The 13,657-nt window shown below is 42.8% G+C and overlaps 1 protein-coding gene across 4 annotated transcripts in view; it reads left to right on the forward strand.

Annotated features, from left to right (window-relative positions):
• IPCEF1 (interaction protein for cytohesin exchange factors 1) overlaps positions 1-8,230 on the forward strand; it is a 43,858-nt gene extending 35,628 nt beyond the window's left edge. For all 4 annotated transcript variants that reach the window (XM_087718269.1, XM_087718271.1, XM_087718267.1 and 1 more), the window contains 3 exons: positions 1,035-1,419; positions 6,479-6,669; positions 7,517-8,230. In XM_087718269.1, the coding sequence (XP_087574395.1) occupies positions 1,035-1,419; positions 6,479-6,669; positions 7,517-7,711 (771 nt within the window). In that variant the 3' untranslated portion in view covers positions 7,712-8,230. The remainder of the gene's footprint in view (positions 1-1,034; positions 1,420-6,478; positions 6,670-7,516) is intronic.
• The last annotated feature ends 5,427 nt before the right edge of the window (positions 8,231-13,657 follow it).

The raw sequence follows: 13,657 nt of genomic DNA on the forward strand, positions 1-13,657 counted from the left end.
CTGGCTTCCCCATTGACTTTACTTGTCAGAAGGTCACAAGAGGGGATCACGTCCAGGACACCGCAACTGTTATAAATATGAACCAGTTGCCAAGCGTCTGAATTTTGATCACATGACCACAGGGATGCTGCAATGGTCATAAGTGATGGAAAATGGTCATAAGTTGCTTTTTTTCCAATCCTGTTTTAATTTCAAACAGTCACTAAATGACTGGTTGTAAGCTGAGGATAACCTGCACCAATAAAAAGAAATAAACTTGCCCTTGAGAAGAGCACTTCCTGTAGAAACCCTGGGCCTAAACCTGAAAATACTCTCTAAAAATATTGGTTCAGTGTAAAGTATGGTGGCCAACCAATTCTTGAGGAGGCCCCAAACTTAACAAGGGAACATATTGTAGGAAATGAATGTCTTTCTTGGCCAAGGTGCTTAGAGTCACGCCATACATGCATACGAGGCTGGATATTTTTGTCCATTTTTTAAGGGACGGGGTATTATTTTTCTTCGTTTTTAAAATTATTAAGCCTAGCTCAGAATTAATATTGTAGTTTTCATTTGCCTCAGAATTACTGCAAGGGGTGGTTAGTTAGGCTACAGTTGTCTCCAGAAATATTGGAAGTATGAAATGAGAGTAGTCATAAGTTCCAGACATCTAGTTGCCAGTGATGGGCTGCTGCATGGTTGCAAGGGTTCAGGTGAACCCTTAGCCTGAGCTCTGGCTGGGCTCAGCCCGCCCTCCCCCCATGTTCTAAACTATCCATTTATAACTTACTTTCTGGCTCGTTGGCTGGCCCAGCTGCATTTCCCGCCCCGCCCCCTGCTGTTCTCACCGGAGCTGCCTGAGCTGATTAGGACTCTGTTTCTCTCCCAAAGGGGCGTGCGCACGCTCACAACCAGCAAACCCTTTGTTAAAGAAAGTACAGCCCACCTCTGCTAGATACCCAAGGAGCTGTATGAAAGCGAATTTATTGATTCTTGGTAATAACAATAATACAACCCTTTCTCTTTTACTTATTTTTATTTGTTCTGGGAAACAGGCCCAGCAAGAGCTTTCCTCAACATCACATTTTTTAAATGAACTACCACAGTCCTTATCTTCCCCAGAAAGTAGTACGATGAAATCCACAGGCTCCTCTTCTTCCTCACTGTGCAACCTATTGCATTCAGAGAGACAGTCGTGGCTGGACTTAATTAACAGCTCTTCTCCTCAAGAAGAAGTGGACAATCAACCTCCAGCTGCCTCCGGTGACTCTTCAGACACTGATTGCTGGTTGACAGACTGTAATGAAAGAGTGGAAAGCGGTACCAACAGATCCAAGGAAAACAGTCCGATTACAGTGAATGAAGACAAATCTTCATTAGGCAAGGCCAATGATAACTTAGCTGTACCTGGAAAAATAGCATCGGCAACTCTAAGTAAAGGTGAGTAAAACAAAAAAGCAACCCTATACATTGTTCTAGTATACCCCTCACTTTTGCTTTTAATCTATCTTTTAAATCAAAATTGTCTCACAAAACTAAAAGGTAGTGTGAAAACACAATACAGTCAGTCAGTGACATTTGAAATTATGATGGACATCCCCCCTCACACCCAAGGTACTTACAATCCAGTTCCGGAGGTCCAAATATGCCCTCCCCCTTAGTCAAGTGGGTGGTACTTGGCAAATGGCCCATATTGCCATTTGCCACATGCCATGGTTACATGAGCCTGCAGGATCCCTGGTGGTGCAGTGGTTAGAATGCAGTATTGCAGGCAAACTCGGCTCACAGTCTGGGCTTTGATTCTGTTGGAGATTGACTCTTGAGATTCACTCAGCCTTCCATCCCTCCAAGGTTGGAGAACCTAGATCAGTGATGGTGAACCTTTTTGGCACCAAGTGCCCAAACTGGAAGGTGTGTGCATATGTGTGTGCCAGAGCATTGGAAACCAAAAATCCAGCTGGTCTTTGGGTTTCCCATGCACATATGGCTGTTTTTGGCTGTTTTTCAGGATGTTTTTCTTCCATTTTCCTGGCTGTTTTCCGGACCGTTTTAGTCCAAAAATGGCCTGAAAACAGCCCAGAAAATGGAACAGAAAATGGCCTGTTTTTTGGCTGTTTTCAGGCTGTTTTCCAGTGCACTGGCACCCGGGAAGAGCAGCTGGTCAGCACGCAAGTCTGCGCCAAAAACCAGAAGAGCAGCTGCCGACAGCGCGCATGCCCAAAAAGAGGGCGCTGCGGGCCTCCTCTGGCACGTGTGCCATACATTCGCCATCAGGGACCTAGATAGTTGGGAGCAATATTTTAAACTGTCCAGAGAGTGCTGTAAAGCACCATGGGGTGGTATATAAGTCTAAGTGCTATCACTATTACATGGTCATAATATTCAGAAGTTTTTGCTGGTTTCTGATTTTCTGGTTTCTGGCCAAAGAACCGCACATTGCAAAAATGTGTTTGTTTAACAGCCACACATTCACTTAATGACCACCAGTAAAAAGATCATAAAATTGAGTATGGTTACATAGTGACTTGCTTAACAACTCCCACAACTTGTATAATTTCAGGCTCAATTGCAGCTGTAAGTTGAGGCCTACCAGCAAAAGAGCTAGCAAATAAAAAAAAGAAAGCATTAGTAAGAATCAGAAATACTTATGCAGGTAGGAAGACAAAATAGGTACTGAAATAAAAATAAACATTTCCAAGAATGCACATTATTTTGCTGGACAGAAAGTGTTGTTCAAAGCTTCCCAGGAGGTGATTTAATATCTGAGTCATCGCAGCTAAAATATTTTTCTCTGGTTGGAAGCAGGCAGGCACCCTATAAAATTGTCTGAACTTTAATGAAATGTAGTCCAATAATCTTGTACTTTCAAAATCCAGTTAGTTGTATTGTTTTTCCAATCATTTTGAAAAATAGCCTTCACATTTATTGTAATTCAGCCGAGATCCAAATCCTTTGGCTTCTGAGTTAAGAAAAGAGTTATACCTATTATCTGGAAAGAAAGCGCTCTCCTTGAATTTTGAGGACCTGGCTTTTATTCAGGTCTGAAGTTAAATTGGAATCGCTCTTGATTTCTCACTTTTTCCAAGACATCTGTAGTTGGATGTACAGATATACTTAAGAGAAGCCAATGACCAAGAGCCATTTCACTTTCATTTCAGACCAATATAAAGCACTAAAACTGCTTTGGTTACCACGACTGGCAGCCTTAATTGGAGGAGAGATGGGAAGAAAACTAATGTTTGTGGGTAATCCTAGATTTTCTATATTAATACAACTCCCTAGGGATGGTATATATCAGAATTTTCAGTGTGTGTGTTTCTTTTTCTATTTAGAATAATCACATACGTGTATTCATACCTTCAGTCTATATAAATAAACTGGATTGAATCAATCCAGATGCTGCTTCTTCCACACAACTGCATTTCTACTATCAGTTTAACAATTCTTAACAACATGCCAAAATTCCCACAGTAATATATTTTCTATACATGCTCCGTTCTTGATTTAAAAATAACTTGGTTTAGCAGACTTCAAATATAGCAGACAAAGTTTCCCTCTAGACATCAAGTCAAAATAATGAATAATTACAGCATAGACAGTTTACATCAATTATGACCATTCATGACGAATGTCCTTTCTGCCTTCTGAATTGTCTGTTTAAACGGAGGGTTTACTGCATTTTTGAACATGAGATAACAAAATCCCGATCGATCTTTATTCTGTTGGCAAGCTTTAAGTAGTTTCTTACAGAATAGAATCATTTGCATGTTGTCTTCTGAAAGTAAAAAGTGTGAAATGATTTTAGAAGCCTTTCAAGAAGCAGGAAACCAAATACTAGTATCACAGGAGTTTCACACGCTATTGAATGTTCATTTTCACACACATTATTGCCTATTTTTAAACTTAAAATTCAAATGTTTGCATGTATTAAAATACAACCTTTTATTTTTTTAAATTGAAAACAGGTACTTAATTAAAATACACACACACACATCAATACATGCAAACATTTATGTGGCCTCTATTATTTCCTTCTGTGAAAAAAAAAATACTGGATAAATGATGTGAGAAAAAAGAGGGTAAATCAGCCTGCCATGATTGACTAGCTATCTTTATTAAAAGAAGAAGACAATAACAAAGGAGTAACCCAAGGTAAAAAATAACCAGAATTCCCAGTTGCACATTGTTTGACTATACAACTATAAACAAGGATTGGCACATGAATTGTCAATCCAGAGGTTTGCTTCTAATCTAAAAAGTAGGTAGACAGAAGCAACAACTAGTCACTGTAATTTTTCTTACATTTGAGGGAGTTTCATATGCTTAGTTTTACCAGGAGGCTATAAAAAACTAATAACAAAGTGAAAATTGCAGAGCATGAAACAGAGCTACAACAGAATGGGCCTTACTTATGTTGTATTGTTCATCTATGATAGCAATCACACCCTCTTTTCTGAGATATTTATAGACCTCTTGCAGACAATTGCTATAGGGAGGTCCAATGCATTTTATGTCCAATCATTTTTTTCTGTATTTTATTGCCTCATTAGAAGATATCTATATTTGGTAGATAATGACTATAGGTAATTTTAAAACTTGATTTTCAGAAATTAATGGACGCAAACGAGATAGACAGAAGCTTCTAGGTATCCTTGAAATGCAGAAGTATGGGAGTAGTGTTCAAAATATCTAGAATTTAAGAATGGCTCTTCTATCCAAGTGGGATATCATCCTGGTCTTCCATTTAAAAAAAATTGTGGCCAAAACGTTTTCCTAGTGATAAGGGCACTTCCTGAAGGCCTAAAGGAAAAAAGTGGGAATAAATTAGATCCAAAGTCATCCAATGTCTAGAAATCCTTAGAGAGTCACTAGAAATGCTCAATCCTGGTTAAAATCATGTTGAAATAATTTGTTCTAATGTTTTTACACATTGTCAGTGGAGAATTGGCTGTTTGAATGTCTAGAACCATGATAGCAAACTATGGCACGCGTGCCCAAAGCGGCACACAAAGCCATGTAACCCAGCATGCGTGGCCTTGCCTGTTTGCCTTCTGGGTTTCTGGCATGCCTGCCCATGTGCCAATCAGCTGTTCATGCTTACGGCAGTGCCAAAAACCAGTGTGTGCATGTGCGTCGGCGAACTGATTATGGGGTGCACATGTGCGCCAGAACCCAGAGGTTTGGCTTTTCTGAAGCATGATCCCTATGCATGTGCAGCAGTACTGAAAACTGGCCTGTGCATGCATCCTGGCCAGCTGATCGTCAGGTGTACGTTCCGCTAGAACCTGGAAGTTTAGCTTTTCCAGAGTGATGTCCTGATAAGTGCACATGCGCATGACGTTCCCATGCAACCTTTTCAGCATTCGGTGTTGAAAAGGTTTGCTATCACTGGTCTAGAAGAAAGGCATTCCAAAGTACAGAGATTAGAATCACCTTGATTTCACTAGATTTTGATGAGATCTTTCTAAGAATTCCAGTTGAAAAATAAGGCTTTAATATATCAATGTCATCGACTCCCTTTTGGAGGATTCTAGAGATCTTTGAAAGAAATTAAAATTATTGATTATATCAGAGAAAAGACCTAAAAAAAACTTGGCATACTTCAAATGAAGACAGTGGCTCATAAAGGTTATAAAGATAACTGCCTCATAGTTCTTTAACTGTGAACTTTAGAAAGATGTTCAGTAAAAGTTGAAATTAACATCATGCAGAGAAATACTACATTTTCCCCTACCTATTCTCATTCAAGCCGTGGAGATAAAATTTGCCTGACTGGGTCTTGCTTAATTAACTCTAGCTTACATTGGCTTTTTTCCTACAACAAACGGAGTCACATTTAATGAGGTGATCAGTCAGAACGAAACAACAAAATAGCATATTGGCTATTAGTCTATAGAGATTCTCAATCCTCCAGGTCATATTAGCTATTGTAACAGGCTATTTTGCTAGAGTCCAGGCAGTTTCTTCAGCATTGGGCTTAAGTAGTAACCCAAATTTAGCATTTATTCAAGGACAATTATGGCATGTTTATATTTGCATAATTCTATAAAATATATGAAACAGGCATATTAGGGATTATTTAATTACAAATGTTTGAAGTGCACCATTGTATTATAACATTACTGTTAAAAATAAAATAGTAGACCTGGTACAATCACATGCCCAGTTATACTGCTAGGTTCCCTATACAGATCCAGACAATTCAATCATAAGTTGCTGGAATAGAGACATCCATCATTAATGCATCATATCGGATATGTGTACATTTTGGCTATTACACCTGAAATCCTGAGTCCTGTTTTTAATATTCTTCATCCAGTATGCTCGCAGAGCAACTCATGGGTGAGAATGTCAAAATAGTTCATGTATTATGCTTCCCCCTAATTTCCTCCAGGTCACCAGAAAAAGCCCTCTCCCATTCACCGACCATGCTTTACTTAAAAAAAAAATAGCTCATCTGCACTCTAACACAGATTCCTCTCTTTTATCTCCCATGCAGATCGTACCAAATGTTCTGTGGATGAAATGGAGAAACTATACAAGTCTTTAGAGCAAGCAAGTTTATCTCCCATTGGGGACCGGCGACCTTCTACTAAAAAAGAGTTGAGAAAGTCCTTTATCAAAAGGAGCAAAAACCCTTCTGTAAATGAGAAACTTCATAAAATCCGAGCTCTGAATAGTACCTTAAAGGTAAAGGTTGATGGAGGAAAGATGTTCTACTGTTTTGGATTTAGAAGGAAAACTTTTGGATGTATTCACATGAACAGCTTAATCAGACTAGTGAAAACAGTGATGGTTGCAATCACCCGGTGGACTGCTTGTAGTTAGTTTTAGTTCTGGTTAGTGAATATGGGCATACATGTATGGTTATAGCTTAGCTTTTTGTATAAACCCAATTACTTAGTTATTTTGTAATGCATTCTATTATTTATATAATGAAAATCTAACTATTACGACTAGTAGGATATTTAGCAACTGTTAAAAAATATTTTTCTCTACTGTGAAATGATTACTTTTATGAAACAATTAGTAATTATGAGAAATAGTTTTTCTTTGAAAAAAAGTAGTGGAAAGACCAGGAGACTTGACATTTGAGAGATAGTTTTCTCAGTTTTCTGAATGTTGGGTATGTAAACAAGAAGACTTAGAATAGCGTAGAATAACAAAGTTGGAAGGGACCTTGGAGGTCTTCTATTCCAATCCCCTGCCTAGGCAGGAAACCACTTCATCCAACATCTTCTTAAAAACTTCCAGTGTTGGAGCACCCACAACTTCTGGAGGCAAATTGTTCCATTGTTTAATTGTTCTGTCAGGAAATTTATCCTCAGTTCTAAGTTGTTTCTCTCCTTGACCAGTTTTATGCATTGCTTCTTGTTCTACCCTCAGGTGCTTTGGAGAATAGTTTGACTCTCTCTTCTTTGTGGCAACCCTGAGATATTGGAACACTGCTATCATATCTCCCCTAGTCCTTCTTGAATTATTTATCTGTCCCAAGGTCTACTTCTAGTAATTTGTTTTTTCTTCTTGTATTGACTAGTGCAAAGAACATGACTTGGCCATGATAAACCAGCTACTGGAGGACCATAAGCTAACAGCAACAAAGTATAGAGAATGGAAGAATACAAACTCCATTTTGATTCAAGATTTCTATCAGCCACCAGACACTATGTCTACAACTGATGGAGACAACACAGAATCAGAAATGACCCCACAATCATCTTTCATTGGATAAATAGTATTCACTGGAAATACTATCTGAGGACAGTGAACTTTCCATCACTGATCTCTTCAGTCATTCAGTTTGAACTGCCACATCTTCAGGTTTTGCTTCCATAGGTACTCATACTTTCTGAACTGGAACAGACCAGTCCTGAATTAACCAATAAGAAAAATAAGCACATGCTTAGGGTACTAAGTAAGTGGGGTCACCATAGAGGTTTTTTCCCCTAACGATCATGTCTTTAATTCTTTCACTGCTACACTCAACTTTAGTTTTCAGCACTTACTAAGTCTTAATGTCTTGTCAATTAAGCAATGGAAACGTTGAGGAGCAGTATTATTAGAGTATTATTATTATCAGGTTTAGAGCATCAGTTGACCTTAATCTGGCCCTGGAACACAGAGACTGCTGTCTAGAGCATGACTTCCCCTTTCCATATTCGATAAAGATAGGAAAAATCTCCTCTAATGATCCCATCATGATACAACTCTTGTTACAGTTCTAAGAAGAACTTTTATCTGGTGGATGAGATTGGGACTTTGCTCCCGGCTTACTTAACCATTAGGAGGAGTAGGATTGTGGCTGAGCTGGCAGGGAGCGATAGAGGATGGCGGCTGCAGTGGCGAGGGCTGAGCCCCGAAAACACCAGTACTTTTCCCTCCATCTGCTAGAGTGGCACAAGTCAGCCTCGAACTCTGGCCCCCTACATTGGGGCCCTTATCCATCTTTAGGAAAGAAACTTTTGAATATACAGCCCGCTAACCTTCACCAGCAGGGTAAGACTATATGGTTGCCGCCCATGAATTTTGGATCTTCACATTCAATCCTGCTTGTATATAGCCACCTTATATATTATGCACTTTTGACTTGGTGGCCAAGGACATCTCCCCAGGACATAAGAAGGGAGAGGAGCGGATCACCGCTTCCTCCACCGTTTCCACATTACTATACATTATAACTGCGCAATTTTAAAATAGTATGATGAGTGTATGGGAGTTGGCTGGAATTGAATGAATGGCCCACTTTTATTAATTGTTACTATTGTATTTTTATATGTTTTAAATATTACGTGGGAATTGTTAGAGTGGATAAATGAGAATGTTTGACTCGGAGGGCCTGCCGGGGAAGGCGGGGGTCAGTGGGGTGGTTGGGGGGACTACTGTCACGGGAGTGGGTCGGAGCATTACGGTCATTACGGGGAGGGGCAGATATGGCGGGGACTCTAGGGCTGGCCATTACCGGGGAAGGAGGGTTCGCTACATCACAGAGATCCCTCCTTCCGGCCCTATGAGCCCCACTCCAAGACCAGATGGCGCGAGTAGTCAGGACCCTGGTCTCAGGCTGTTGTCGCTAAATGCCAGGTCTGTTGTACACAAAGCTCCTCTCATCCGGGACTTAATTGTTGATGAGAGGGCAGACCTGGCATGTATTACTGAAACCTGGCTGGGCACAGAAGGAGGAGTCCCCCTTGTAGAGATGTGCCCAGAGGGATTTCAGGTGCTTCATCAGCCGAGAGCCCAGAGAAGGGGTGGCGGTGTGGCTATTGTTATCCGGGAGTCTCTGTTACCTCATAGGGTCCCTGCTCCGGAGCTTGTCGGGTGTGAGTCCCTGCTGATAAAGTTGGACCTCAAGGGTCAAGTGGGTTTGCTGCTAACGTACCTGCCTCCCAACTGCGTTGCAGCATCCCTCCCCTCGCTCCTCGAGTCAGTAGCCGAGCTGGCAGTTGAGTTCCCCAGGCTTATAGTTCTGGGGGACTTCAATTTGCCATCGCTCGGTGAATGCTCTGATGGGGCGCAGGAGTTCATGGCTTCCATGACAGCCATGGGCTTGACCCAGGTAATTCGGGGGCCAACCCATGCAGCGGGTCACATGCTCGACCTCGTATTCCTCTCGGAGCAGTGGATGTGTGATCTTGGTCTGAGGGGTAATGAGATCATACCCCTGTCGTGGTCAGACCACTGCCTACTGAGGCTTGACTTCCGGAGGCCAAACCCCCACCGTAGGGAGGAGGAACCGACCAGGTGGTTCCGCCCCAGGCGACTTATGGACCCGTTGAGGTTCCAGACGGAGCTTGGGGTCATTCCTGATACTCTCGCCCACAGTTCGGCGGAGACTCTGGTTGCCGCCTGGCACTCGGCGGCGTCGGAGTCTCTTGATCGGATTGCGCCACTACGGCCCCTCCGGGTCAGTGGATCCCGGAGGCCTCCTTGGTTCACCGAGGAGCTCCGGGAGAAGAAACGCCGGAGGAGATGCCTAGAGCACCTGTGGAGGTCCGATAAGTCCGAGGCGAACCGAGCACTTCTGACTACCTGCACCAAGGACTATGTCCGGGCATTAAGAACTGCCAAAAGATCATACATTTCTGCCTTGGTTGCGTCCGCCGAGTCACGCCCAGCCGCCCTGTTTAGGATAACCCGCTCCCTCCTGAACAGGAGGGATGCGGGAGACCCCTTGCAGGGTAGGGCTGAGGACTATGCTCAATTCTTGGCGGACAAAGTAGCTCGGTTTCGGTCGGACTTGGACTCCACCGCAGTAGATCCAGCCGAGACACAGGAGGACTACTTGGCAAATCATCTCTGGGTTGAGTTCCAGGATGTTGCCTCTGGGGACGTGGACAAGGCCATTCGAGCTGTAAGTGCCTCCACCTGCATTCTGGACCCGTGTCCCTCCTGGCTGGTTGCCAACAGCAGGGAGGTGACACATGGCTGGATCCAGGCGGTCGTGACCGCCTCCCTTCGGGAGGGGCACTTCCCCGCCGTACTTAAAACGGCGGTGGTGAGACCCCTCCTGAAGAAACCATCCTTGGATCCAGCCATTTTAAACAACTTTCGTCCTGTCTCCAACCTCCCCTTTATCGGGAAGGTTGTTGAAAAGGTGGTGGCCTTCCAGCTTCAACGGGCCTTGGAGGAAGCTAGTTATCTTGACCCCTTCCAGTCTGGCTTCAGACCTGGTTACAGCACAGAAACCGCTTTGGTCGCATTGACCGATGATCTCTGGAGGGCCAGAGATGGAGGCTATGCGTCCATCCTGGTTCTCCTTGACCTCTCAGCGGCTTTCGATAACATCGACCATGGTATCCTTCTGCGACGACTGCAGGAGGTGGGAGTGGGAGGCACTGTTTTGCAGTGGTTCTCCTCCTACCTCTCGGACAGGTCGCAGTCGGTGTTGGTCGGGGGGCAGAGATCGTCCCTGAGGCCCCTAACATGTGGGGTGCCGCAGGGTTCGGTCTTATCCCCCCTACTATTTAACATATACATGAAACCGCTGGGCGAGATCATTCGGAGGCACGGGATAAAATACCACCAATATGCGGACGATACGCAACTGTATCTGTCCGCCCCGTGCCAACTCAATGAAGCGGTGGACGTGATGAACCAGGGTCTTGAGGCCGTTAAGAACTGGATGAGCGCTAACAAACTGGTACTCAACCCGGACAAGACCGAGTGGCTGTTGTGCTTCCCTCCCAATAATTTGGCTAATGTACCAACACTTAGGCTGGGGGGTCAAATTTTATACCCCTCAGATAGGGTCCGCAACTTAGGAGTCCTCCTGGACCCACAGCTGACTTTTGACCACCAGCTGTCAGCTGTGACCAGGGGGGCATTTGCCCAGGTTCGCCTGGTCCGCCAGTTGCGGCCCTACCTAGACCGGGAGGCTCTCACAACAGTCACTCGAGCCCTTGTGATCTCTAGGCTGGAATACTGCAATGGGCTCTACATGGGGTTGCCCTTGAAGTGCATCCGGCGACTACAGTTAGTCCAGAATGCAGCCGCGCGAGTGATAGTGGGCGCACCGCGGTTCACCCACGTTATACCCGTCCTCCGCGAGCTGCACTGGCTATCTGTTGGTCTCCGGGTGCGCTTCAGGGTACTGATGACCACCTTTAAAGCACTCCATGGTAGTGGATCTGGGTACTTGAGAGACCGCCTTCTGCCGATTACCTCCCTTCGACCAATTAGATCGCACAGACTGGGCCTCCTCCGAATCCCATCTGCCAGTCAATGCCGACTGGCGACTACACGGAGGAGAGCCTTTTCTGTTGCAGCTCCGACCCTGTGGAACGATCTCCCCGTTGAGATCCGTACCCTCACCACCATCCAGACCTTCCGCGCAGCCCTCAAGATCTGGCTCTCCCAGCAGGCCTGGGGATAGGTTCCCAATTCACCCGCCCGAGTGTTGATTGCTGAACGAAAGTTGTGTTTTATTATTTTTCTTTGTTCACATTTTTCTTTGTTTTTTTGATACTGCACCCCCCTCCCTCGTGATTGTAAGCCGCCCTGAGTCCCCTCAGGGAAAAGGGCGGCCTATAAATTTTAATAAATGACAAAATGACAAATGGGATTACCTTTTGTAAAATCAACCAACTTTACAATAAGAATAATATTTTAGAAAATATATTTCTCAGTTTTCTTAATGTAAGGTACATACACAATAAGACTTGGGCCATTTTAAATTTGGTTGAGAGAGAGAAGCAGAACAACTTCAGGTTGGGGAAAAAAAAACCTACCAGGGTAAGAATTATACAAAATGCACTATTTTGCCACAGCTCATCAATATTTTAATTGTTTCTGCTGATGGATGGTTTTGAGTCACAGAAGAAATAAATAAAAGAGGGTTGGTGTTTGTATTCTATATAACCTTCTCATGATCTATTCAAAGGACATAGTTGCGGCCATAATAAGCTTCAGGTTTATGGGGAAAAAATCAATTTATCATGTCTGCAAAGTTGTGTTTGAATTGGTTTTTATGAGCAAATAAATTCATTGGGCAAAATGTATGTGTCCGTCTTACCTCAATGTTTTATGGAGCATAAACCTAACAGTAAATGAAAACAAATATAAAACACAGACATATAAGCTTTGCTTCTGCTTTTTGTGAAAAGGTAGCTATTTTTTCAGTCTCACTTAGTCATATGTGACTGATCTCAAAAAGCTAAGCCAACCCAAATTGTCCTTGGATAGAAGATCACAAGGAAAGTCAAGTGGTATAAATTAGATTTAGAAGCTAAAAACAAAACAGCCCACAGACAGGCAATGGCAGGTTTTCTGCAGGTTGTGTAGATTTTTTTTTAATAGCTTCTGCTTATTGGTAAAATGACTTTGGGATGATACTGTGTGAGACAACATATATGTGCCAAGGTTTGTATTTGTTGCCATGAAAACTACTTAGATATAGCAATAGCAATAGAACTTAGACTTATATGCCACTTCATAGTGCTTTACAGCAGTTTACAGAGTCAGCATAGTGGCCCCAACAATCTGGGTTCTCATTTTACCCACCTCGGAAGGGTGAAAAGCTGAGTCAATCTTGTGCCGGTGAGACTATTGGCAGTGGGCAGAATTAGCCTGCAATACTGCATTCTAACAACTATGCCACCACGACTCTTAAGTCCCAATACATATGACAGGCATGTCTTGACAGTTCTTCTCAAATATGAATCCTTTCCAATTTGCATGCATACATATATCTTTAGTATATTTATTAGCTGGATAAAATAGAAGCAAGTTAACAAAGCCTAGCACTTCAATATTGCCTTTTTTTCTTTCAGGAAGTCCCTATAAAAATACACAACATTGGTCATTCAACTGCCACCACATTTTGCAGTTTCCTTTCTGGTCCCAGTCCCCTGTTTTAAATTATTCCTAATTTTGACATGCACAAATGGTTAAATCATGAACTGGCCACTGATCGAGGAAAAGCAACATTTTCATCTGGTGAAAGGGTCCTATTGCTTTTGGAAAATCAGAGTATGCAGCTATATGTTTATTAGCTTCAATGTTTGGTTTGAAGTGAAGTAATTTCAGTGAAAATCCTTTACCACCACTACAACCCCATCAAGCCCCCAAATCAACTTGTTCAAATGCTTCAACTTATAGTTACTGTTTTCATGGTTGAATGTTTCTTCCTCTTTCTTGGATTAGTGAGATGGTATCATCTACACTGCAATTTTGCCACGAG

Source organism: Thamnophis sirtalis, unplaced genomic scaffold, assembly GCF_051295495.1.
Source record: "Thamnophis sirtalis isolate CommonGarterSnake01/CBP01778 unplaced genomic scaffold, rThaSir2_p1.2 scaffold_6, whole genome shotgun sequence".
In the NCBI taxonomy this organism is placed as follows: domain Eukaryota; kingdom Metazoa; phylum Chordata; class Lepidosauria; order Squamata; family Natricidae; genus Thamnophis; species Thamnophis sirtalis.